The sequence below is a fragment of the Macaca fascicularis genome, chromosome 7 (genome assembly GCF_037993035.2).
Source record: "Macaca fascicularis isolate 582-1 chromosome 7, T2T-MFA8v1.1".
NCBI classification, from domain to species: domain Eukaryota; kingdom Metazoa; phylum Chordata; class Mammalia; order Primates; family Cercopithecidae; genus Macaca; species Macaca fascicularis.
In genome coordinates this window covers 40,631,328-40,658,378 of record NC_088381.1, presented here as the reverse complement: position 1 = coordinate 40,658,378, position 27,051 = coordinate 40,631,328, and the positions used below count along the sequence as shown (strand labels likewise).

Genomic DNA, 27,051 nt, shown 5'->3' with positions numbered 1-27,051 from the left:
CCTGATTTTAAAATATTTTATTACATAACCTTTTCATGGCACCATCAGGAGTAACAGAAAACGTTATTCCCAGTTCCTACACCACATCCTGAAAAATATACATTTGTATTTATATATTTATATCAATACTCCACCCCATCCCATAATTCCACCACCTATTGTAGGTCTTTTGCTTAAAGCAGGAAACTATTCTCTTAGGTAAGAAAATATATATGGAAGCTAAATGAAATAACGGTTAGAGTAACTGGGGACAGTTGGTCGTGGGGACAGGGAGGAAGGGGTTAAGTCCAGCCTAGGCAGGATGCATCACCGGGGGTCCATCAAGGTGGAGGAGGACAGTGTATAAAAAGGCAGCGTCACACAGGTGGGCTCTGGGGTCCTTGGTCCATTAGGAGATGGCCTTTGCCTCAGGAAGGAAGGCTTCCCAGTACTTTGCCAGCTGCAAAGAAGTGGGGACAGTAAGCAAGTGCCCCCACCTAGTGGCAGAGCCTAAGCCAGCCTGGGAGGAATCAAGCACAGTACCCTGGCGCTCGCCAAGCGCCTCTGCCCCACAAAGGCAAGCTCTGAGCAGCTGCACAGGCCACACGACCCTCACACCTCCCTCTCGACAGGGAAGGCAGCAGTTCCTGGGCCCCAAGTGCAAGGCCAGTCTCTGAAGACAGTCTTGGCTCCACCCGAGAGGGAGCACCCCTGTGCTGGCCACAGCTTTGCCTGGCTCGGTTAGCTCCTCACAGTGGGGCCACTGTTTCACATACTGATGAGGCCTCAGTATCAGGAAGGCCAGGTGGTACCATGGGGTGGCTCCTCGAAGGGTAAGCAGTTACATGGAGATGGGGTTTGTCCTCAAAAACTAACTCACCTCAGAATGAGGGCAGCAGAGCCTGGCCCTCCTGCTTAGTAAAAGACCCTGTTGGATGCTCCATGTCAGAGCAACAGGGCCTATTTTCAATGATCGACTAGAGGAGGGCACAGCCCCTCAGAAGCAGGGCCTGCACATCTTGTCGTAGAAGCCCCAAGGAGGCAGCTGGCCTTCGGAGCGGACAGTAGAGGACGAAGGTCACACACAACTTACATACCTGCTGCTGTGAGTAAAGGAGTGTCTCAAGGTACTTGATCACGTGGTTCTTGAAGTCCTTGGATTTCTCTTTCTAGGAGACAAGATTCTACACTGACCATCCAGTTTTCGCTTTCCCTTTCGATGGGATAGTGGTGTTTATTGCTGACCAAGGCCAAACACAGTCTCAGAAAGTAGAGGCAGCAGGTGGAATAGCTGTAATTTCCAGCCAAAGAGAGTCTGCCAAGGCCTTGAAAGGCTTTGTGGGAGGGCAGGAGATGGAGGAGAGTGGAGAAGAAAGGACTGGGGGCCGAGGTTATGTGGCAGCTGCAGGCTTTGTGTTTAATTGCTCTGGTCCAGCCACAAATGTAAGACTGCCACTGTGCCTAGGAACAAACACACACTCCCCAAAGAAGGCCACGTCTGCTCACGAAAATTGCCAAGTCACTGGTACCTCTATCTCTTTACCCAGTAGAGTTGGACAACACCAAGAGCATTCTAAAACATGCACTGCATGCTAAGTGAGAAGTAGGATCTTCTATCTCACCTCAAACCGCATCACTTCTTTTCGGACCACTGTTGAAATCCTCTCGAAGTCCCTTTCATATTGAGTCACCCGAGACTCCCACTGGGAGGAAAGAGGAAAGAAAGGATCACCTCATATTATGGCATCATTACTAAGCCTTCACATTTGGACATCAATTTTACATATGAGGCCTCAATTGATCATCATGTCTGTCTGTCCCTGTGGGTAAGATGAGGTGTCACAGAGGATTTCGCATGTAAGTCAGAGTCCAGCAGAAGGCGACTTTAGGGGCTGATTGGAAAAGAGATGCCTGTATTTCAGGCATTTGGGACCAAGTGTGGTCCTTCAAGAAGGCTCTGATACTCCAGCAGCCTCCAGTTTAGGTACCCACCAGCAGGGTTGGAAGGCCTGGAAAACTTAATTTAGTTCTCATGAGAAGGCGTATTTGAACCAGCTACGTAGGTTTTCAAAGACCCAGCCAGGACCCCTCCTGCCAAGATTCTTTTTTTTTTTTTTTTTGAGATGGAGTCTCGCTGTGTCATCCAGGCTGGAGTGTAGTGGCATGATCTCAGCTCACTGCAACCTCTGCCTCTCGGGTTCAAGTGATTCTCGTGCCTCAGCCTCCTGAGTAGCTAGGACTACAGACGTGTGCCACCACACCTGGCTAATTTTTTTTGAGATAGAGTCTTGCTCTGTCACCAGACTGGAGTGCAGTGGTGTGATCTCAGCTCACTGCAACCTCTGCCTCCCAGGTTCAAGCGATTCTCCTGCCTCAGCCTCCCGAGTATCTGGGACTATAGGCGGGTGCTACCACACCCAGCTAATTTTTGTATTTTTTTAAGTAGAGACAGGGTTTTACTATGTTAGCCAAGATGGTCTCAATCTCTTGACCTCGTGATGCGCCCGCCTTGGCCTCCCAAAGTGCTGGGATTACAGGTGTGAGCCGCCACGCCCGGCCTCGGCTAATTTTTGTGTTTCTAGCAGAGACAGGGTTTCACCATGTTAGTCAGGCTAGTCTAGAACTCCTGACCTCGGCCGGGCACGGTGGCTCACACCTATAATCCCAGCACTTTGGGAGCCTGAGGCAGGTGGATCACGAGGTCAAGAGATCGAGACCATCTTGGCTACTAACACGGTGAAATCCTGTCTCTACTAAAAATACAAAAAATTAGCCAGGCAAGGTGGCGGAAGCCTGTAGTCCCAGCTACTTGGGAGGCTGACGCAGGAGAATGGTATCAACCCAGGAGGCAGAGCTTGCAGTGAGCTGAGATCATGCCACTGTACTCCAGCCTGGGCGACAGAGCGAGATTCCATCTAAAAAAGAAAAAAAAAAAAGAAAAAAAAAGCCGGGCGTGGTGGCTCACGCCTGTAATCCCAGCACTTTGGAAGGCCGAGGCGGGCAGATCACGAGGTCAGGAGATTGAGACTATCCTGGCTAACATGGTGAAACCCCATCTCTACTAAAAATATAAAAAATTAGCCAGGCGTGGTGGCGGGCGCCTGTAATCCCAGCTACTAGGAAGGCTGAGGGAGGAGAATGGTGTGAACCCGGGAGGCGGAGCTTGCAGTGAGCCGAGATCACACCACTACACTCCAGCCTGGGCGACAGAGCGAGACTCCTTCTCAAAAAAAAAAAAAAAAACTCTGACCTCAAGTGATCTGCCCACCTTGGCCTCCCAAAGTGCTAGGATTACAGGCGTGAGCCACCGTGCCGGGCCAGAGATTCTGATTTGACAAGTCTGGGTAGAGTAGGAAAAGAACAGGGGGACTAGGCCTTAGGAAGGCCTGGAGTCATTCTCAGAGGCTTCCTCAGCAGCCACAGCCCTTTAGACTCCATTAGCGCTCTTGCCCACTGTGGGGTTCCAAGCCTCTGGGTGGGATGGGACCTGGGTTCATTTGGAACTAGCAGAACACCCCTGGCTGGGCTGCCTCAGGGGACTCACCTCAAGGATCTCGTCCTTGGCCTGCTGCAGCTTATCAGGCTTGTTGGCCCACAGCAGCCGAGCCTCGGCCTCCCGCTTCTTCTGCAGTGTGGCTTGGGCATCCTGCCAGCGCTGCCATGTCTTCATGCGCTGGTCGAAGGCAGCCTGTGGGGTTGGGGTTGAGGAGGACCACAACCAGCTCTTCAAGAGCTCTACTGGCTCTTCCTCGGGGCAGGCTCTCCCAGCAGCTGCGCCAGGGACAGACTGAGCAAGGGCAGGTTCTGCAGCCGCATGTTAGTGCCCAGCTGGTAAGTTTAATGTCTAAAAGCAAAGCTTGGGTAATACTTCTCTCCAAGCTTCCAGGAGGCCAGTGCCATGCTGCTTCATGCTACTCCCAGGGCTGGATGGCAGGGAGCCAGTAGGTGGCCTTATGCCAGTGACCAATACTATGGCTTACAAAAGTACCTCCCTCAGATCAGTCAGTTCATAAGGCTACATACTTTCCCTGAGTGCCTGCCATGTGCCAGGAGCTAAGAATACAGTGGATGAAACTCATGGTCCCATTTTCATGGAATTTGTCATCTAATGGAAAAGGCCAACATTACATTCGCAATTAAAATAGATAATTACAAGTATGTAGACTACTGGGAATGCAGCACGGTACTATAACATGAAACCAGGGGCCTAGCTTAGCCTGGGAAAGATGTCAGGGAAGTCCACCCTAAGGACCCAACCTTTAAACTGACACCCAAATAATCTACAAGGTTAGCTTAACAAATCTTTAAATCAACACCTAAACCCACCATAGGGCCACACTGCTTTTTCCCAACCACACACTCACCTGCTCTAGGCTACCAAGGCCTCCAAGAAGCTCCCCAAAATCTATTTGCTAGTTTTCCTTGTTTCCAGTTTCTTGACCACAATCAACATTTCCAGGGAAGGAAGCTGCTGGCCTGACTAACCCACACCTGCCCAGACTTGCTTAATAGGCCACAAGCAGCAGCCTGGATCAACGATCTGTGCCTGGGGCCAGCCACCCAGCCAGGTTCCATCGGCTCCCTCGCTGTCCTGCAAAAGTTCCCTGAATATTTTTTTTTTTAGACGGAGTTTCACGCTTGTCACCCAGGCTGTAATGCAATGGAGCGATCTCGGCTCACTGCAACCTCCACCTCTTGGGTTCAAGCGATTCTCCTGCCTCAGTCTCCTGAGTAGCTGGGACTACAGGCGCCCGCCACCATGCCCAGATAATTTTTGTATTTTTAGTAGAGATGGGGTTTCGCCACATTGGCCAGGCTGGTCTCAAACTCCTGACCTCAGGTGATCCACCTGCCTCAGCCTCCCAAAGTGCTAGGATTACAGGCATGAGCCACCGCGCCTGGCCTTCCCTGAATATTGTCTATGACTCCTTAGCATAGGTTTATGCCAAAACTTGAACCTTAGGGAATGCAACGCCACCAAATTCACCTGCCCCACTATTGTCACTGCTGTTCCCCTGCAGCATCTTAACACCTCAATGTCAAAAGATGAGGTAAAGGGTGACCTCATATCCGAGTCAGACTCAAGCCCAACCCACTGGCCTAACAGTGGTCCGGCTCCACGCTCAGAGAAGAGCAGAAAAGAAACCTTTGTTCTTCTCTCCAATCCCACCACCAGGCTCATAAGCATGAGGCAGGCAGATGGGAGGGTCTCTGAGAAAAGACCATTCGCAGTTCTGTGCCGTGAGGCATCCTTCCCCAGCCCCAGCCCATGGAGCTCTAGGCAAGGCCCTCATCCCTGTGGTACAAGCTCACTGTGCCTGGGCGCCATATCCAAGAACTGTGCTCCCCAGAGATCCCAAACAACGCTCCTCATAGAAAGCTTCCCCCAGAGAGTGCCCTTCCTGCGGCTTGCTCTCCAGTCTAAGTAGCCTGACCAGTTCTAAGAATTACATAGCAGGTTATTTTTAAAACCTCTTATCACTCTGGAGTTAGCAGCAAACCAAATAGCAATGGGAGAGGAAAATGAGTAACCTCCCAGGCTCTATGAGGCAACTCCACCACAGAGGAAGCGACAGCCTGGGAGCAGCTCAGCTCCTGACACAACGCACAAGCTCCCTAATGGGAGATATGTTGGGGATGGGGACCGAGGGGTGGCACTGTTCTAACTCTGAGGCTCAACACATCCTGATCCCAAGCCGAATCAGGGACAGACTTAAGCCCTTAGAGTGTAGGCGCCAGGCTTCCTCTTGGTTCTTTCCTCTGTCTTAGGGAGGCCATGCGAGAGCTAATACCACTGTCACAATTCCTTAACCTTAACCCCTGGGAGTGCTCATGGGGAAACCACACTGCTAGATCACCAGGAGAGAGTGAGGTGCTTGATGAGGGGCAGGCTGGAATGTTATCAGTGGGGGTGGCACAGCACAGGAAGGCTCTGGTGATGAGCTCTCTCAGTCCCCTGGCCACACTCCTCCATGCAATGCCAAGCCAGTTCCATGTAGTTACCTGACTGCCCATACTGGAAGGACAAGTGGAAGCCACCAAAGCCACCAGTTACTGTTAAGGAGGCAAAGATCAAAGGACTGAGGAAGTCACTGCTCCAGGGGGCCAAGAGATCAGGTCTGTAAGTTCCTGCAAGAAAGGACCACAGGCCGGGTGCGGTGGCTCACGCCTGTAATCCCAGCACTTTGGGAGGCCAAGGTGGGCGGATCACGAGGTCAGGAGATCGAGACCATCCTGGCTAACACCATGAAACACCGTATCTACTAAAAATACAAAAAATTAGCCAGGCGTGGTGGCGGGCGCCTGTAGTCCCAGCTACTCGGGAGGCTGAGGCAGGAGAATGGTGTGAACCCGGGAGGCGGAGCTTGCAGTGAGCTGAGATTGCGCCACTGCACTCCAGTCTGGGAGACACAGCGAGACTCCATCTCAAAAAAAAAAAAAAAAGAAAAGAAAAGAAAGGACCACACAGAGGACACCGTCCAGCCTCAACAATGAAGGGCAACCTATTTGGAGATTCAAGAGTGATCTTTTCTCCAAATGCCATCTAGGAATCTTGGTTGTGGGGCTCAAAATGAGTCAGTGATAACTAGCTAACAGGTGAACAGATTGCTTGGTTTATAGGATACCTTTCCTCTTAAAAGTAGAAAAAGTGACACCTATTTACAAGCTATAATGGGATGAAACTGTCTTGGGAAGAGGACCAGCAAAAGAAAAACAAATCAAATCAAGGGAAGGAGGAGAAAAGGAAACAGAAGCTTACCCGGACTATGGCCAGAAGGCGAATGTAGTCACTCAGGAGCTCAGCAAGGAGGAAGAAGTCGTTGTTGGCCTGTTCCTGGTGGAGCTGCTCAATTTTTTCTTCCACCTCAGCCAGCTGGGAGAGTGCCCGTGACAATGCCGTGTTGTCCTCAGAGCTCCCAAGCATGGCTAGACTCTTTGCAAACTGGGCTGTGTTCAGCGCTAGCTCTGGAAGGAGGAAAAGACAGCAGAGGCCTCTCTGATCTCACAAGGAAAAGGGACAAATCAGCTGACACCGCATGGCATGTCTTAGCAATGCCGCCCACTGCATATCTGGGAAACGAGGGTTCCGCAACCCAGTCACTTACACCACGATTAACTGTATTCAGAGAGTAAAGAGAATGTGGCTTGGTCACAGAAGCAGGAGGGAGAGGCACCAGCTTGTCCTGAGTTTCACTGGGTTAGGCCTACCTGAAGGAAGCAGCTCCAATATCCCTGAAGAACCAAAGCCCACTTATTAAATAACAAACAGGCCAAATAAACTATTCTTATATTTTTGTTAAAGCTCATGAGTGGTAGCCTCTCTGTACAAGAGAGAAGAGTGAATATATGTGCACACCATATAGTCTTGAATGTTCTAGAGTAGGGCAAAATCTTTGTAAAGGAGCACAGTGGCACGATGTCAGCTCACTCCAACTCCGCCTCCCAGGTTCAAGCAATTCTCTGCCTTGGCCTCCCAAGTAGATAGGATTACAGATGCCTACCACCACACCTGGCTAAGTTTTTGTATTTTTAGTAGAGACAGGGTTTCACCATCTTGACCAGGCTGGTCTTGAACTCCTGACCTCGTGATCCACCCGCCTTGGCCTCCCAAACTGCTGGGATTACAGGTGTGAGCCACCGTGCCCAGCTGATAATTTTTTTAGGGTTTGCAGGCTACACATAGTCTGCTAGAGATTCTTTTCTCCTCCAATTCATTCCTTTAAAAAAGTAAAAACCTAAATTTGTAGCTCATGGCAATAGGAACAAGGGTCAGATCTGGCCCATGGGCCAGATTATAGTTTGCCAACCCTTACTTACACTGGCCTTATGCTGTGGATCTTCTATCTGTTTAGATTTCTAATTATCAGCATGTTTAAGGCAGAGAGGGAAAAGATTCAAACTGGGAAAATTTCACTAGCTTGTAAGCAAATTTCACTAAAGAGAGACGCAGAAGGATTAGGAGACAGGTGGTTTCCTTGCATTTACGCATTGCTGGTTTGACCACGTAGCTAAAGCATGTATGACATCATTTTGGATATAAGCCATCAACTCAAAATCAACAGAAGCCGGCATCCCAGGTCATGCTGTATCTGGGACAGCTTCCCTGCACCCCTCCCAGGTAGAAAGTACAATGCCCACAGTGGTTGAACCATGTTTTCTGCCAGGAGATGCAGGGCATCCCTTTTTTTTATCAGAACATCAAGGACCTGGTGGGCTGAGAATTTCAACTTGGATGGCTGAGAGGACTGGAACAGCATGCCCTCCCATCTCCAGTTCACTAGAGACAACAATTTCCCCTAGCTCCAAGTGCATTTCAGAGCTTGTTACCTTTCCTATGGTTGACTAGAGTTTCTACAACAGCATGCAGTTTCCGTAAGCGCTGCTCCTCACACTCTACCTCCTGGAGCTTCTCTTCAAACCACTGAAACACAAAAGCCCAGAGCTTTAATGAGATTACTTCTATAGGTGCAGTGCAGTCTTTCTTTAGCAGTTGTTTTTCAAAAAGGGACTAAATTATAAAAAACTTTCTAATCTCAGAAATCTCAGGACTCCTTAGGGGTTCTGACCTATAAGCCTGAGGTGTGGGTGAAGGTAAGAGGCACAAGGCTACTCACAATGTCTGATTCATTCATCTTGATGGTCATTTTGCTGACGGCATCTGTGGCTTTGTTGAACATCTTGAGGAGACCAGCACCACTCAATGTCTGGGTACCCACGGCACGTGGCAGCTACAAGACCAAGAAGGCAGGGATGGCAAGTTATCTGCTGCCCCTATTTTAGGTTCAGAAGAATTAGTATCCATCAGATGGCAAGCCCAAAACTTGCCAGACAAATTATGTGAACTGTAAATTGTTTTTTCAAAGGCAGTCTGAGGAATCCACAACACGTCCGTAAAGAAAAATCAAAGAACCACATTAAAAAGAATCAGCCAATATTTTCAGCTTTTGATATTTTATACAGAAAAAAAGTAGACTAGGGTGTTACGCAGTCAGGTGACCTCAAACTGAGATTGTCTGCCTACCCAGGCATGAACTGCCTCAGTATCAAGCACACTCTTGTTAAAAGTCAAAAGTTCCCTTGGATTAGCATACTTGGTACACAACTGGACTTAAAAGTCTTAAGACACTAAAATCTTGCTGTCCTCGAATTTTCTTCAGCGAACAAATATCCAAGGACAAGAGAATTACTGATTCAGATCAAGGCTACTTTCAGGGATGACCTAGTAGCCAAGCATGCCAAATATTTAGAAACAATCTGATTGCTGTTCAGTCTCCCCAGTACTCTCCTAGGGCATGGAAAGGATGCTGAAAAATCTATAGCATATACAGCATACTATGCTAAAAAGTCAGATTTTAGTGTTCAGGACTCTATGGCAGTAGCTCTTTTTTTTGAGATGGAGTCTTGCTCTTGTCGCCCAGGCTGGAGTGCAGTGGCACGATCTCTGCTCACTGCAACCTCTGCCTCCACGGTTCAAGTGATTCTCCTGCCTCAGCCTCCCAAGTAGCTGGGATTATAGGTACCCGTCACCACGCCCAGCTAATTTTTGTATTTTTAGTAGAGATGGGGTTTTGCCATGTTGGCCAGGCTGGTCTTGCACTCCTGGCTTCAGGTCAACCTCCTGTCTCAGCCTCCCAAAGTGCTGGGATTACAGGCGTGAGCCACCGTGCTCGGCCTGGCAGTAGTTCTGAACTTGGGGCCACTTTGCGTCTTAGGGGACATTTGGCAATGTCTGGAAATGATTGTGGTTGTTATAACTGGGGAGGGGGTGCTACCTGGATCTAGTGGGTAGGTACCAGGCATGCTGCTAAAACCCCCTGCAATGCAGAGGACAATCCCTACGACAAAGAACTATCTTACCCAAAGGGTCCACAGTGCTGCTACAGACATACCCTGCTTAGGGGTATGGAGTAAAGATGAGAGGGTGAAAAGGAAGAAGGGATTTAAGAATATTCACAAGAGAAGACTAAAAGATCTGAAGCATTTGACAGGGAATTTTTAATTAAAACATTTCATTTCAGAGAAAAAAACTCATTTATTATCATTTTCTTCACTGGAATAACACATACTATATACAAATGAAAGAAAAATTTAAAAATAAAAATTAAAGCAAAATGATAGCCCTATGCAGTCACTTCCTTCCTTCTAGTTTGCTTTCCTGTGAGATAAAACATTTCACTCAAGTGTTTCTTTTGATCCTTAATGACTCACATGTTTCTACAGCTGTATTTACATGCTATTTCATGTTTCACATTTTATAATTCTTTTAACATACACGTCCATGTACTAACATTTCTGTATACTTTGTTTATGATGAGAATCAAATATTTGGTTATATTGATATATTTTACTTAATTCTTCCACTGTTAGCAATTGAGCTGTTTTCAATTTTTGACAATCATGACTAGCCTACACATGGCCTGTAAAAAAGACTGTCTACTTCAATCAACACTTTTCCTACATAGCAGTTCTGTGGTTTGTGGTAACTGGTTTTTAACCAATGCCCCGCCTGGCATAAAAGATGCATTCAATCTGAGCCAAGAAGTAACCTACAACATGCCAAGGACCTGCCAAATAGATCACTGTGTTGATCCAATAAGACAATACTAAGCTGCCATTTGACCCCTACGACTAACTACTTTTGACTTCAGGCAGAGCTTCTTTTATTTCAAAGGCTGAAAAATACTTGTCACTCTCAGGGGTTCACCCAAAACTAGGATACAGTCTGGTACTAGTCATGTTAAGTGCTCACATATTTTTGGAATGAACTAGTTTCATTTCACTAGGAGCAGACATAAATTATGAAATTCAGTTTGCACTGAATACTAACCTCTTCTTTCTCCAAGAACTCTCTGACGTCAGGGTCCTGTAACATGGTAGGATGATTCACAATCCTCTGAAGGTACCTACAAGGTAAGCAGTTACCATCTGGTTAGTTGAGCTGGCCTCAGAAGGCTCTGGGCGTCACACGGCGCTGGCAGTGATACCACGTCTTCTGTTACTTAAAGTACCCTGAGATAAGGTACTTAAGTAGGACTCTCCTTGTAAGCATATTCAAGTTCACATTCCTGACATTTCCAAAAAGGGAGAGAAAAATAACTGGTCAGAAAGAAACCTCAGAGCCATTCATATTTGATTGTCTAAGAACATGACTGCCTGCTCACTCGGGATGGGAAAAAAACAGAAGATGGCCTATTCCCAAGGTGGGAAAATAGGCAACTCAGGAAAAGTTGAGAGATAATATGGAGGTGAGGAACTTCAATTCATTCACATTTCATCTCTAACTCAATGGGCTGTCTCATCATTTAGACTCACTTTTCAGCTTCTCATTTGTCCTCACGTTATTCAGGAAAATGGCTGTATGGAACTTACCTTTCTAAAGCAGCCCTCCGTTTTTCAAGAAATTCTGCAGAAGAAGAATCTTCCTTCCCAACTTTCACTTTTGTCATCCCTAGAATGGAATTTAAAAAGCAAAATAACCATAAATGATCTTTCTTTTTTTTCAAGTGTCAGCAGGAGGAAAGGCAATGCATACAACCTAAGCCACTTCTATGTCATGTGCAGGGATGAACAAAAGGTTCTTTACTTGAGAGCCATTTTTGAAAACTAGTCTCTAAGTGCTGAAGGTTCTAAACTCTAGGATTTGCAGATAATACATTTTCTTAAACAGGCGGCCATGGAACCCTGAGTACAAACATCAACTGATGTTAATGAAGAAGCTCCTGGCTGGGTGCAGTGGTGCACACCTGTAATCCCAGCACTTTGGGAGGCCAAGGCAGGCGGATCATGAGGTCGAGAGATCAAGACCAGCCTGGCCAACATGGTGAAACCCCATCTCTACTAAAAATACAAAACTTAGCTGGGCATGGTGGTGGGCGCCTGTAGTCCCAGCTATGCAGGAGGCTGAGGCAGGAGAATCACTTGAACCGGGAGGCAGAGCTTGCAGTGAGCTGGGATCACGCCACTGCACTCCAGCCTGGTGACAGAGCAAGACTCACCTCAAAAACAAACACCAAAAAACAAAAAAAAAAAAACCAAAAAAAATGAAGAGGTTCCTTCCTCTGACCCTCTGACCCCAATCCAGTGTAGTCTATTTCAATTTGGAGGGAACCGCAATCATTTAAGACTCCTGAAGACCCCTAGAAAACAAACGAACATAACAACTCTGGAGGCTAAACCCAGAGCTCCTACTGCACCCAAGAAGAGAACATGCCAAAATACTGTATTTTTCTCTAGACCTCCAGGGTCGGAAAACACTGGAAATGTCTCTTTTCTCACCACAAGACTGTTAATAGAAGTAGTCTCATATACTAAACAGTAAGTGAATTTTGGAGAGAATGCAAAGGAAAACAATCCGAGTGGAATGGAAGACCACAGGCTTACTTACCTATGAGGCTCTTCTCCGGTGGAGGCGGGACAATGAAGCCATTCTGAGAGTGCTTCTCGGAAAGCTTCTCATAAAGACCCAGAAAGTCACTAAATCTTCTTTTTACTGCAAACTGTTTGCTTCTGAACAATGGTAAGCTCGTCTTGGGGATGGGGAAAAACACAAGGCAATTTCATTCCAAACAGGAGATGGTGTCTTGAAAGCCATCCAATTGACATTAAAGAAACCCATTTCCCAGATCCCTGCCCTTCAGTCACCTGGTAAATAACTTTCTCCAAGGCAGAGAGTCTTTAAACTTTTTAAAACCATAGTTCCCCCTTTGGCAGTCTGGGAGCCTAAGGAGCTCTTCTCACAATAATGATTTTAAATGCAAAAAATATATAGGATTATAAAGGCAATCAATTAAATTCAAATACATCTGAAGCCATGGTGACCTTTGAGGAAATAAAAATTCAAATATAGTTTCATTCCCAGGTTAAGAACTCTTGTTCTAAAGAAAGAAATGTTCAGTTCTAGTTTAAAGCTAGAATTCTACAGTAACCCATTCATCTTTTATTGGTTTTTTTTTTTTTTTTGATACAGGATCTCACTTTGTTGCCCAGGCTGGAATGCAATGGTGCGATCACAGCTCACTGCAGCCTCAAACTCCCGGGCTTAAGCGATCCTCCTGCCTCAGCCTCCCAAGTAGGTAGGAACACAGGCACATGTTACCATGCCCGGCTGGAGTGCAGTGGCACAATCTCGGCTCACTGCAATCTCCGCCTCCCGGGTTCAAGCAATTCTCTTGTCTCAGCCACCCAAGTGGCTGGGATTACAGGCTCCTGCCACCACGCCTGGCTAATTTTTCTAGTTTTCTAGTAGAGATGGGGTTTCACCATGTTGGCCAGGCTGGTCTTGAACTTCTGACCTCAGTTGATCCACCTGCCTCAGCCTCCCAAAGTGCTGGGATTACAGGTGTGAGCCACTGCGCCAGGCCTCACTGACTTATTTAAGGGTATAAGCTGCTGGAATTATAGCAGCCAAACTAAAGACAGACAAAAAGTGCTTCTAAGAAGGGGAAGCAGGTGAGGAGCAGGGTGGGAATTGGATGAAATGTCTAAGCTGTAGATAGTAACCTCTAAAGTATCATAATGTAGAGTTCACAGGACACAGGCCAACAAGTAGTAGAGATACAATATAAAGCAGATTTCTACCAAAAAAGGTTAGGCCTACATCACGATGAGAGTTTACTTTATACTCACCAGATAGGCAAAATTTAAGGAGGTTGGCCTCACCAATTGCTGGCAAGGAAGTGAATCAATGGGAACTTTTATACACTGCTGATGGGGTATAAATTGGTACAAAGACTTTAAAAAACAGTTTGTATTCCTTGTGTCCAATATTTGCAGTACCTATGACCCACGGGAATTACTCCTGGTTACATACTCTAGAGAAACCCTTCCACATGTGCACTAGAGACATGCAAGAAAGTTCCCAGTTACAAAAACCAGAAACATGTTGACAGGAGAAAATGTTCACAACAGGAAAACACAAATATTTTGTGGTATATGAACTAACTACAGCTATGACCATCAAGGATGGGTGAAAGAAACAATACTAAATAAAGCAAGCACAATTATCAGCATGATATTATTTTTATGAAACTCAAAACAAAGCAAAACAGTCATATATATATATGTGTGTGTGTAAAGATTTCTTATAAAAGAAATGAGAGACAACTCAGGAGAAAGGGCGCCTCTAAGGTGTGAGGCAGGGGATATGATGGAAAAACACGTAAGTGGATTCAGTGGTACTCAAGACTAGTGGTAAGTTTAGAGCTTCATTCATTATGCTTCATAACTTGTATACCACATTGTGTACATTTTCTATGCATTAATATTATATACGAAAGAAGACCCGACCAGAGAGGCAAAAGGTTAAGTATTACAAGAAGCTCTCTGAAACCTCAAAAGCATTGAAGATTTTAAAAGATAGTTTAAGGCAATCTGTGAATCTAGCTCCACACCACATGGTTCTCTAAAAGAGCTGTATCAGATATACCACACGACTTCACAGAATCACACCGAAATGTTAGCTTTCTAGAAGAGTATTAAAAAGACTCAGTCTGGAGTACCCAGATGAGATCTCCAAGGGGATGCAGGCTTGCTCCATCTTGAGTAAACATGAAGATGTTGGCAAAGAAACAAAGGAGATACCCAGAAATAATCTGAATGATGACGTTGGTACAAGCACCCAAGTCTATGAAGATGGTCTTCAGCAGGGCCACCTGGACTCACCTGTGTTGTAACTTTGTAGGCTACATATGCATTCATACCGTCCCCTGTAGGAGAACAAGAAAGCAGGAGAAGATTATCTTAGAAACCAAAGCAGTGCCAATCCAACTAACATTTAACCAGGAATCATAAGCCATAGGAACCCTGGATAAGAAGGGACACTTGTTTCATCTCCAAGCTTTATATGCACTCTTAGAATCCAGTTCCTACTTTGCCTCAGGGCCTCTGTGGCACATAGCAAGCCCCCATGGATGCTGGCTGGGTCCCAGTTTGAGTTACACAAGAGAGTCAGCCCTCTGTTTCAAAGCCAGGCTCCATTTATACCCTCCACAAAGCAGCACTGGATACTGACAATCCATCAGTTGTTACCATGCCAATATTTGGTCTGGTTACACACATCTGTCCGAAACCAAACAATTCTCTTGCTGTATAAAGCAGGAGGAGAAGGAAGCAACTGATGTAAAAGGAAACAAGTAGTTCTACCCTAGGGTAGCTCTGGGCTTGATTTGCTCTTTCAGAAATATCATCACAACCCCCTCCACTGGTGCTGGGGGGGACACTGACCTCTCTGATCTAGCATGTTCACCAAGAGCAAAGGGTCTGGCAGGAAGACACTTTGGCTGCCTAATGTCACACAAATCTCCCTTTCCTGGAGCAATTATTTTTATGAAAAAGCCTTTGACTGTTAAATAATTTGGGATTCAAGCTATTGTTTTGCTCTGTGGTGATGTCCTGACCTAGACCACTTAAGGAGATAAAGATGCCATTGATACCCTGAGCACTGAAAAGACATATTCTAGAATCCAAACAGACACAGCTCCAGTGCTGGACTACGGTGTTTGGGGTTGGTTTTGTCCCCTGCCTCCCCTACCCTTGATTCCTTCCCACATCAAACAGGAAAACCTAGGTCAACAGTTACCAGCTGCTTAGGCCCCTGAACTGGTTCTGGGGGGATGCGTGAGGGGCCAAGGGAAGGAAAAGTAGGCAGTACTGGATCAGCAGGGTCACACATTACAACTTGGTTTCAGTAAGATGGCTGGAAATGCCTGCTTTTTGCAAAATGTACCAAGAATTTGAAGATTACACAGGAACAGAGGGCTTGTCTGCTGTACTTCCCCAGCCCCTACCAAAAGGGTGTATATAAAACAGAACCCATAAGCTAAACTTTAAAAATTACTTTATACTGATCACCAACTTTAGTTCTCTTCTAAACCACCTTACTAACATTACCCAATACTACTAAGGATGTTTACTACTGATAAAAGAAAAAAAAAAAAAAAGAAATTTAAGTTTACTTTATAGAAGTAATATCAAAATTTCATTCACAGCAGAATAGTTATGGTCAAATGTCCAAGAATCCCATAATTTAGTGCCTGCAATTAAGAAAGTCTAAATGCGGCCGGGCGCGGTGGCTCAAGCCTGTAATCCCAGCACTTTGGGAGGCCGAGACGGGCGGATCACGAGGTCAGGAGATCGAGACCATCCTGGCTAACACGGTGAAACCCCGTCTCTACTAAAAATACAAAAAAAAAAAAAAACTAGCTGGGCGAGGTGGCGGGCGCCTGTAGTCCCAGCTACTCGGGAGGCTGAGGCAGGAGAATGGCGTAAAAACCCAGGAGGCGGAGCCTGCAGTGAGCTGAGATCCGGCCACTGCACTCCAGCCCGGGCAACACAGCGAGACTCCATCTCAAAAAAAAAAAAAAAAAAAAAAAAGGAAAGTCTAAATGCAAACACAGAGAAAAAAGAAAAGCAGGATCTTCAGATATTTTGTTTCTCAGCTGCTTTTACTTAGGCAATGAACATGAAAAGAGACATACTGCATGTACGTAGAGAGCACACAGATCTGCAAATGAGCTAGTAATACAAGGTTTTAAATTTACGTAAATTTCCAGAATAATTTCAGAGTTGAAGATAACACATGCAAATTACCAAGGCTCTAAAAAGCATATCCTGGTAAAAGTTAAATTCTAGATTATTTAGATGTGTGCAGGAACAAGAAGCACATGTTGAATAAACAGCCCACACAAACAGAATGTGTTGTTACAAAGATCAGGCCTTGAATATGAAAATATTTTAATTAGCTGGTTTCTTGGCATCAACATGACTAAGAATCTAGACTACAGTGCAAGGAGATGAAAACTTATCACCAAGAGTGATTTGTGTTTAAATACATCTGATCCATGGACTGTTTAATTTCCTCTCTGTAATGGGATAAATTGTGTCCCCTTCAAAATAGGTGCATTTTAAGTTCTAACTCCCAGTTCCTCAGAATGTGATCTTATTTAGTAACAGCGTCTTTATAGATGCAATCAAGTTAAAATGAAGACATTAGGGTGGGCCCTACTCCACTCAGGTTGGCGTCCTTATTTGTTAAAGAAGGAATGTGTGCACAGAGATAGACATGCATAGAGGGAAGGCAATGTGGAGACTCTTAGGAAGAATGCCACATGACAGCAAAGGCAGAGACTGAAGTGATGCATCGACAAGCCGAGGAAGGCCTGAGGCTGCCAGAAGCTGGGAGAGAGGCATGAACAGTCCTTCCCTAGCGTCTTCACAGGGAGAATGGCCTGCTGACACCAGGATTTGAGATTTCTGGGCTCCAAAACTGCGAGAAATGTCTGTTGTTTTAACCAGTTTGTGGTACTTTGCTACAGCAGCCTTAGGAGACCAGTATGTTCCCTCTCCTGGTTCAGACATCATGACTTATTACATTTTAAGAGAATTAGTGCCATTCATTCATCTTATTCCACCAAGGATTTAAAGCAGTGAATAACTAGCTTAAAATTAATGTGTTTATAGAATATCCATAAATATTAGAGAAGCAAGAGAGAATCTAGACATATAATCCAAAATCCTGGCCCAGGCTCTACCATGGGCCACACTGTGCCCTAACAGGGAAGCTACTTCCTTTTTGGTCCTCAATTTCCTTTTCTGTTAAATGACAGAACTGTATAAGAACCTCAAAAACATCCTACCAGTGCAACAGTCTGGGAAAAGCAAAACTCAACAGTTCAAATAAAAAAAATTTTTTTTTTTTTTGAGACAGGATCTCACTCTGTCACCCAAGCTAGAGTGTAGTAGCGTTATCTTGTCTCACTACAGCCTTGACCTTCCAGGCTCAAGTGATCCTCCCGCCTCAGCCTCCCAAGTACCTGGGACTACAGGCATGTACCGCCATGCCTCTATAATTTTTTATATTTTTGTAGAGACAGGGCAAATTTTTTACTTTTTGTAGAGTCGTGGTCTTGCCATGTTGGGCAGGCTGGTCCTGAACTCCTGGGTTCAAGTGATCCTCCTGCCTTGGCCTTCCAAAGTGCTGGGATTACATACGTGAGCCACTGCACCCGGCCTAAAATCAACAGTTTAATGACAACCGTTTTGGCCGGAGACCAGGGTAGGCAACATAGTGAAACCCTGTCTCTACAAAAAATACCAAAAAATTAGCTAGGCATGGTGATGCATACCCGTAGTCCTAGCTACTCAGGAGGCTGAGGTGGAAGGATCATCTGAGCTTGGGGAGGTGGAGGCTGCAGTGAGCTGTGATTGTACCACTGCACTCCAGCCTGGGTGACAGAGTGAGACCCTGTTTCAAAAAAAAAAAAAAAAAGATAACCATTTTGGCATAAAGTCTAACAAGTTCCTGTCCCTAGTTTCAAATAGACCAAGGGTTGAGAATTACATTTGTCCTCTTAACTGTATAAACACTCCTGTTTAGGAAGACAGGCTCTGTATAGCCTCTTCTGTAAGGGACTACAGCTAGAACAAGGAAAGACGAGGCCTATTGTTCTCCACTCAGGGATAACTCTTGCAAGCTTGGGAGAGGGGAAAGCCATCATAAAAATCCAAGTTCAGACAAAGTTAAGTGTTATGCTTTTTGAAGATCTAACTTCAATTTGAGTACAATTCAACCTGGACCCCACAGACAGACTTCACCACCTCATAAGGTTATCAAAAGTATATGTATAAATGAGAGTTTCAAACTTCTTGAGGGAAAAATAAGTTCAATGTCTCCCAATTTGAGAACATGTATTTTTTAGGGTGCTCACATGGAATTTACTATCTTAAAAAAAAAAGGGTCTTATCAACTCTGAAGGAGAGATAATGTTTGGGTTTTTTGTTTTTGTTTTTTTGAGACACAGTCTTGCTCTGTCGCCCAGGATGGAGCGCAGTGGCATGATCTCAGCTCACTGCAGCCTCCATCTCCTGGGTTCAAGCAATTCTCTGGCCTCAGCCTCCTGAGTAGGTGCATTTATAGGTGCACACCACCACGACTGGCTAATTTTTGCATTTTTAGTATAGATGGGGTTTCACCATGTTAGCCTGGCTGTTCTCGAACTCCTGACCTCAAGTGATCTGCCTGCCTTGGCCTCCCAAAGTGCTGGGATTATAGGTGTGAGCCACCACGGCCAGCCTGTTTGGGTTTTTAAAAAGAGAATCTAGCTGGGTGCAGTGGCACATGCCTGTAATCTTAGTGCTTTAAGAGGCTAAGGTAGGAGGATCACTTGAGGCCAGGAGTTTGAGACCAGCCTGGGCAACATAGCAAGACCCCATCTCTTAAAAAAAAAAATTAGTCGGCATGGTAGCACATGCCTGTAGTCCCAGCTACTTGGGTGGCTGAGGTAGGAGGATTGCTTGAGTTCAGGAGCTGGAGGTGATAGCGAGCTATGATAGTGCTATTGCGCTCCATTCTGGGTGACAAAATGAGACCCTGTCTCTAAAAAACAAAAAACAAAAAGAATAAAAATAAAAAGGGATTCTAGTAGTATTTGATGATTCTGATTTTTCTTCCTAAAGCCAAGAAAAGACTGACTAATGCATTGAGTAACTGCAGTCTCTGGCCTTAGAAACATAGCAAGGGGTCTACTTTTACAGAAAAGATACTAATGAAGTACTTCACATTGGCTAGTTCAACTCTGAGGGTAGCCATCCTGAAACTAGCTACCTATGCTTTCCACAGCCACATCCTAACATCACAAGGAGTCCTAAGAACCACTTACCTATCTTCTCAGGATCAGTTATACCGACTGTCAAATCAAATTGATCCTCCTGTTCTTCTTCCTCTAGCTTTTTCAAGAAAAGACAAATCATGAGAGTTGATATGAAAAAAAGCTATTAATTTTACCCTGTTAATAACCTTATATCAATCTGATAAAATCAAGGTGTATCCTTCAGTGTTCAGCCTTTGTCCATTCCCAACAATCCCAATGAACCAACTCTCAAAATTTTAAATTAGGAGCCAGCTTACAAGTCTTTGTTACATCTATCCTCTTAAAATCTTATTTTGATGACAATGAATAACTGCCAGATTTAGAAAGACTTGCCTCTTGCAGGCTAGGAAGGGAGTGAGGAGAAACTATACTCCTGAATATGGAAGCTTCACACACCAAGTATCTTGAGTAACCATTGAAAGCCTTTGTGCTCTGGGCAATAGATACCCTGCCCAAGAAAGACTCCTGTATTGGATTCTGGCTGTCCATTAAGCATAAAGATCTCCTTCAAGAGTCATAACTATGTTCTCAGGGTTTATACTCAACCACACTTCAGACTGGCAGTACACAGTCCTAAATACCTAAAAGTGGTGAGACCAACAGTGCAGATTCTCACCTCCTCATAGGTTGGCTGGTGCTTTGAAGAATTTGGGGCTTCCTGCGGAGGAAGAGAAATGAGTGTTTTGGCTGGCACCTTCTTCTGATTATTTTGTGTGTTGTCCAAGGATAGCTCCACTGTGGCATCTAAAATGAAGTTGATATTTTAAAATGAAGGTCAGTAGTGGGTCTTTGAAGGCTAAACTTGTATAGGCTAAGAACTTACAAGAACAATAGCAAGCACTCTTAATACACAGAGGCTGTCAGACTAAGAGTCATAAAAATGTTTACAAGGAGAAAAGGGGAGGAAGGTAAGGGAAGTGTTCTTCTAGCACAGGCTTAGCAGAACAACCTCTCCTTCTCCTTTCCAAGTACAATCACTTGGCTGCCCTCTCCTACCTAGAATTTAGGCAAGAACCAAATATAAGCAAAAAGACAACACAGCCAAAATAAGTTTATTAATTTTATGTTTTAAATCTTATTTATTTTTTAGACAGAGTCTCACTCTGTTGCCCAGGTTGGAGTACAGCAGGGCACGATCTGGGCTCACTGCAACCTCCACCTTGTGGGTTCAAGTGATTCTCCTGCCTCAGCCTCCTGAATAGCTGGTACTACAGGTGCATACCACTATGCCTGGCTAATTTATTTGTCAATTTTAATCTTAGGAGTATTCCTTTTAGAACATTATATGAGCCCTATTTATTATAATTACTTGTAAAGGGCCGGGTGCAGTGGCTCATGCCTGTAATCCTAGCACTTTGGGAGACCAAGGTGGGCAGATTGCCTGAGCTCAGAAGTTTGAAACCAGCCTGGGCAACATGGTGAAAACCCATCTCTACTAAAAATACAAAAAAACAGTAGCCAGGTGTGACGGCCTGAGCCTGTAGTCCTAGCTACTGGGAGGCTGAGGCAGGAGAATTGCTTGAACCCCGGAGGCGGAGGTTGCAGTGAGCCGAGATCACACCACTGCACTCCAGTCTGGGCGACAGAGGGAGACCCCATCTCCAAAAAAAAAAAAAAAATTGTTTGTAAAAGAAGTTCAGATATTCGCTTTACACACCAATATGGTAGAAGAGGCAGGCATACTGACAGGAAAAAAATGACATCAAAGGAAGAGTCAGGAAAACCATAAGCTAGAAAAACATGGAGCCAAGACACAAACACAGTAACATTTGGGAAAGGGAAGTTTTCCACACCTGATGACAGCACTGTTATTTTAGCATAATTTAAGAATTTTTCCTAATGGTTTAGATCTCCTTGTAAAGGTTAAATTATATACTTAATATATGCTATCCAATTTGCGAAGAAAGACGTGTAATATCTGAAAATCTTTCTATTCAAAACAGTTTAAAAAACAGTGCTTAAGGGCTGCCTTTGTCTATCCGGAAAGAACTAAGTTGAACAGAACGACTCATTCCCTCAGTGTTCCAGAGACGGGACTTTAAAAATAGCATTATGTACCATTTTTAGGCATCAAAATTTTTCATGCAAATAAAAAGAATGCACTTTCAACTTGGAGCAATGGAACTAGATGCTCTAAGCCTAAACAGTACAAACTTTTTTTCTTTTTTAGTAACAGAAAACATAAATATCTATTTGGGTTTGGTCTGATCAGTAGGTATTCTATTTTAATCTTAGGAAATTCAAAGAATGCTGTTTCTTCTTCTTTTTTCATTTGGAGCTAAACAAAAGCAGAGATTATGGTTTACGCATATATGCCTATAGCATAATCAAGTCCCAGATCAGTATTCTAATCATTAAATGTGAATCAAGTATGCAAACAGGGTTGCCACACTGTTAGAAATGAAATCTGATCCCTATGAGGAAAGCTAGAAAGGTGGTAACATAATCTGACTCTGGGGTGGGAGTATAAAACAAACAAGCAAAAAAGTACTGCTGACTCTTGAACAACACAGGTTTGAACTGCATGGGTCCGTTTATACATGAATTTTCCTCTGCCTCTGCCACCCTGAGGCAGCAAGACCAACCGCTCCTCTGCCTCAGCCTACTTACTCAATGTGAGGATGCAACAATGAAAACCTTTATGACGAACCACTTCCATTTAATGAAAGGTACATACATTTCACTTCCTATGATTTTCTTAATAACATTTTCTTTTCTCTAGCTTACTTTATTGTAAGAATACAGTATATAATACATGTAACATACAAAAGATATGTTAACTGATTAGTTAATTATCTTATCAGTAAGACTTCCAGTCAACAGTAGGCTACTAGTAGGCTATTAGAAAAGTTTTGGGGAAGTTATAAACAAATTTTTGGCTGCGCCTGCATTGTTCGAGGATTAACCATACATATCATGAACATGTTAGGATATTAGGAGTCTCTGAAACAAGCAACCAGTTGAAATATGCATTGGATATTCACATCATGCAGGTCCCACACAAATAATTCAGTTAACAAACATGTTTGGAAATGAAACAAGAAGTATCGCTCATCTAAAATATTTGACTTATTAGAATGCTACTAAAAACCTTTTGCCAGTTTGGGCAACATGACAAAAGCCTGTCTCTATAAAAAATAAAACAAAACAAATACACAAATATTAACCAGGCGTGGTGGTGCCTGCCTGTGGTCCTAGCTACTCAGGAGGTTGAGGTGGGAGGATCACTTGAGCCTGGGAGGTCGAGGCTGCAGTGAGCCATGACCACACACCACTGCACTCCAGCCTTGGGGAAAACAAAAAACAAAAAACAAAACAAAACAAAACAAAAAACAGCCTTTTGAAGAACTGTGTATCTTCTACTGAAATTCACATGATAAAGATGCCAAAACTTATATTAAAACATGCTTTTTTCTTTGAACTCCTGTTAAGAGTAATGGAAAAGCATTCAGGCTCCATCAGAGACTCTGATCATCACTAGATTTATTATTTAAAAATGATATCAGAACATTTAAGTTTCCACAGTCAAATATCTAAAACAACTGGGAAGCTATTCAAGTCCTAAACTAAACGTCTCATTGCAGACATTCCATTCTCGAGATATCTTATGTTCCTTTCTTAGAAGTGAAGCAGGTATTGGCTACTTATAAAACTAGTAGGGGAATGAAGTAAATCAGAATCCTCACTACGAACAAGTATGTCCCTAATAAAGATCTACAAGTTCATGTGTATAAAACTCAATCACTGGGTAACTATCACACTAAACTGTTAGGTCAGGTCTTCTTATAATGAAAGATCATATAAATGTTAAGGTCCCAGAGATAGAAAATTCACTTTCTTTTCAATCTTCCATATAACCAAAGAAAATTCATTATTTGCCTTCATATCACTTCTCCTCCAGAAATTTATTTATATTTTTATTTTTTAATAGAGATGAGGTTTTGCTATGTTGCCCAGGCTGGTCTTAAATCCTGGGCTCAAGGAATCCTTCCACCTTGGCCTCCCAAAGTGCTGGGATTACAGGCCTGAGCCACCGTGCCTGGCCTCCTCCAGAAATTTTATCCAAAAAATAATCAGTACCAGAATAAATACTGTATATTCAAATTTCAGGGATGAAGGGAAGTGGAAAATCTCAATTTTTATATTCCTTCTTCTAATCTCCTTTCCTTGTATGTCTTTTCAATTTCCTACCAGAGTTCTAACGTAAGAGTTGTCCCAAGATCTTACCCTCCACCCTCATCTTTCTCCCTCCTCATCATTCACTCTTTTGAGGCTCTCGTTCACATGGAAGTTTCAACTACCACCTCTAGAAAGATGATTCCCGTATGTCCAGTTCTTGTCTTTCCTCAGGTAGGAAAGAAAATTCAAGTCACCTCCTGGGTATTTCCCTTTGCATTTCAAATTTAAAGTATCTAAAACCAAAGCTAACTTTTTCCCCAAAGACAATTTTTTCTTTAGAATGGGGTTCTATAATGATGCCATTTTCTTCTCAATCCTTGGACCTGAAACCTCTGACTTGGTCTTCAATCTGCATTTTTTTTTGATACCCGTTATATTCGATCACTAAAATCAGATTTTGTTGACTTCCCTTTTGAAAAGTTTTCGCCTTTCCTTTCCTGCTTTTATTACCTTATGTTCAGTCTTTGCCATTTCATTCTTGAACTAATTTGTGACTGCCTTCTAAAATATTATCTGGTCTCTGCCCACTGCAATTAATTTAATATAATTCCAATTCCACTAGGTCAGTCTTCCTAAAACATTACTTTGCCCATATCACATCCCTTACACAAAGCTGCCAAAGGCTTTTAATTGGCATTAAGATGAAAATCCAGACTCGAATTATTAATGTGTAAGGTCCTCCCAAATCTCTTTCCAAATTACATTTCCAGCCTTATCTTCCATGACTTCTCCAAGAATGTCCTGCTGTGGTCCACCAACTTTACTGACTGCCGCTCAAACATACCTTACACTTCCTGCCCAACCACGGGGCTCTTTTTTCCTCTTCTCCTACATAAATCCTGCTTCTTCCAAGATCACTTTATTTATTTTTTTGAGATGGGGTCTTGCTCTGTCACCCAGGCTGGAGTACAGTGGCACGATCTCAGCTCACCGCAACCTCCACCTCCAGGATTCAAGCAATTCTCCTGCCTCAGCCTCCTGAGTAGCTGGGAGCACAGGTGCACGCCACAGCACCCAGCTAATTTTTTGTATTTTTAGTAGAGACAGGGTTTCACTATGTTGGCCAGGCTGGTCTCAAACTCCTGACCTCAAGTGATCCACCCACCTTGGCCACCCAAAGTGCTGGGATTACAGGTGTGAGCCACTGTGCCCGGCCCAAGATCACTTTAGACAGGGTTTTTTCAACAATAGCACTACTGACATTTTGGGCTAAGTAATTCCTTGTTCTGAGGGCCTGTCCTGTGTATAGAGTGTTTAGCAGAATCCATGGCCTCTACCCACTAGATAACATTAGCACTCCCAGCTGTGACAACCAAAAATGTCTCCAACCATTTCCAAATGTCTTCTGGGGGGCAAAAGCACCCCCTCTGTTGAGAACAGTGTAGCACCCCTGAACAAAGAATTCTCCAGCCCCAAATGTTAATAGTGCCAAGGTTGAGAAACTGTCCTATACTAGTGTTTTTCAAACTGGAGGTTACAGCTTGTTGGTAGATTTGAAATCAATTCCATGTGTTGCAAAGAGCACTGAAAAAGGAAACAATAGAAAAAGTTTCAGGCTGTATTAGAAGTAGTAAGGGCAAGTCATTTAATAAAACTTTTGTTTGTTTTGTACCAGTATGCACATATTTTGGATTATGACACCAAATGCATTTCTTACTCCTAGTCTTGGTCACACAAGGCTACAGGCACTGCTTTAGACACTGGTCTCACACTCCTCTGAGCTCCTGTGACTTAGTATTTCTATCATTCTTCCAGCTGCATTTCTGTTATTGTTTCAACAGTTTAACTCACCTTCTTCAACAACTGTGTATTTATATCTTACTCCCTAAATCTGAAAGAATCTTGATGGCAGGGCCTGTATTTCATGTACTTTGGAATCCTCCACAAAAGTATTTTATATAAAATTATGTTCCCAATATTTTTTTTTCACCTTTGGTTTTGACTTTAACTCAGCAACTTAACAAAGCCATTTAGGAGGTTCCTAGAACAACTCTTGAGTCCAAACTTGCCTGCAAAGAGATCCTGTGGCTCTTGGTCTTGCTCTTCATGGATCCCATTTTCTTTGGAGCCATTGTTGATGGGAAGAAGGGATGTAGTTCTCTTTGGAGACTGGTGCTTACTCTGAAAACAAAGAGATACTCTGAATAAAACATCATCATGAAAAACAAACCCAACTTGCCAGAAAGCAACTTTTAATGCCTCCCTCAGTTGCCACCAGTCAGCCAGTTCAATAAGCAGCAAATCATTATTAGTAAAGTAAGTGCTGCCCAAGTAATGACAGAGCAAAAAGAAGTCCATACATTTTAGGGTTAATTTCTAACAACATGACCTTGCTAAAATGCCCTGCCCCAAAGCACATGATACCAACATGGGTATGTGTACACACAGATAATTTTCAAAAGAACCTGTCCAAATGTATTTCTCTTTCTCTGCTGATGACCTTTATTCTTTCAAATGCTGACTGTGCACATTCTAGTGACCAGGATACAGCACTGGAGTCCAAAATTCAAGCTTTGACACTTTGTAGCCTCAGCTAAACTGTTAACTGAAGCCCAGTTGTGTGGATATTACTGACCCATCTAACACGCAAAGGAAGGTATAACACTACGTTTTAATGCTGTTTAAAAGTATAATTTATCTTTTCATCCTTAACTCACACAAATACAATTTTCAATAACATTCTGTTTTAAGCTAGGAGAATAAAAACTAATCATGCTTAGCCTAGTGGGCACATGGTGAAAATACAGTCAGTCCATGGCCTTTATTCAAAGCTCAGTGATCAGTTGCAAACAAGGGTGGAGTGAGTCCCCAGACCGGTACCAGAGTGAACAAAGCTGGATTGTGCAGAACATGAACTGAAAGTTGAGAATCTGGCTTCAAAAGCTGTGGCATGGTACTGCAGGGTTTTGAAGTCAGACCCTAAGGGCAAATCAGTTAAAAGACCTGGCTTAAGGAACCTTTTATGAAACATTTCCTTAACAAATCTGAGGGAGTTTGTTCCTTGGAGACAGACCTTTTCTGACCCAAAGGAACAAAGTGAAACGACAGATCTATTTGGGTACTCTAAATTTGCAAACAGCTTCATCTAAATATTGGGGACACCTTTCAGAAAAGAAACTGTTAGCTGGTCTGAAGCTAGTGAGTTATCTCAATTAACTGACTGTTAAGTCAGTTACAGATCGAAACCCTTGTTTGTTATTTCCCCACTTCTCACTACTGCACTTGACTAGTCTTAAAAAAAAATCTT

The 27,051-nt window shown here is 43.8% G+C and overlaps 1 protein-coding gene across 2 annotated transcripts in view; it reads right to left on the bottom strand.

The window, feature by feature from the left end:
* The window catches only part of SNX1 (sorting nexin 1), a 42,931-nt gene that overhangs the window by 1,852 nt on the left and 14,028 nt on the right, over positions 1-27,051 (bottom strand). Inside the window, exons 2-15 of one of the 2 annotated variants that reach the window (XM_045395591.3) lie at positions 25,814-25,925; positions 20,242-20,369; positions 19,635-19,701; positions 14,641-14,684; positions 12,365-12,506; positions 11,350-11,428; positions 10,808-10,883; positions 8,595-8,708; positions 8,308-8,401; positions 6,740-6,945; positions 3,524-3,667; positions 1,602-1,682; positions 1,077-1,148; positions 3-439 (exon numbers count right to left, since the gene is read on the bottom strand). In XM_045395591.3, the coding sequence (XP_045251526.2) occupies positions 389-439; positions 1,077-1,148; positions 1,602-1,682; positions 3,524-3,667; positions 6,740-6,945; positions 8,308-8,401; positions 8,595-8,708; positions 10,808-10,883; positions 11,350-11,428; positions 12,365-12,506; positions 14,641-14,684; positions 19,635-19,701; positions 20,242-20,369; positions 25,814-25,925 (1,410 nt within the window). In that variant the 3' untranslated portion in view covers positions 3-388. Of the gene's footprint in view, positions 1-2; positions 440-1,076; positions 1,149-1,601; positions 1,683-3,523; positions 3,668-6,739; positions 6,946-8,307; positions 8,402-8,594; positions 8,709-10,807; positions 10,884-11,349; positions 11,429-12,364; positions 12,507-14,640; positions 14,685-19,634; positions 19,702-20,241; positions 20,370-25,813; positions 25,926-27,051 lie in introns of those variants that run through there. The other variant, XM_005559760.5, reaches the window with a different exon arrangement.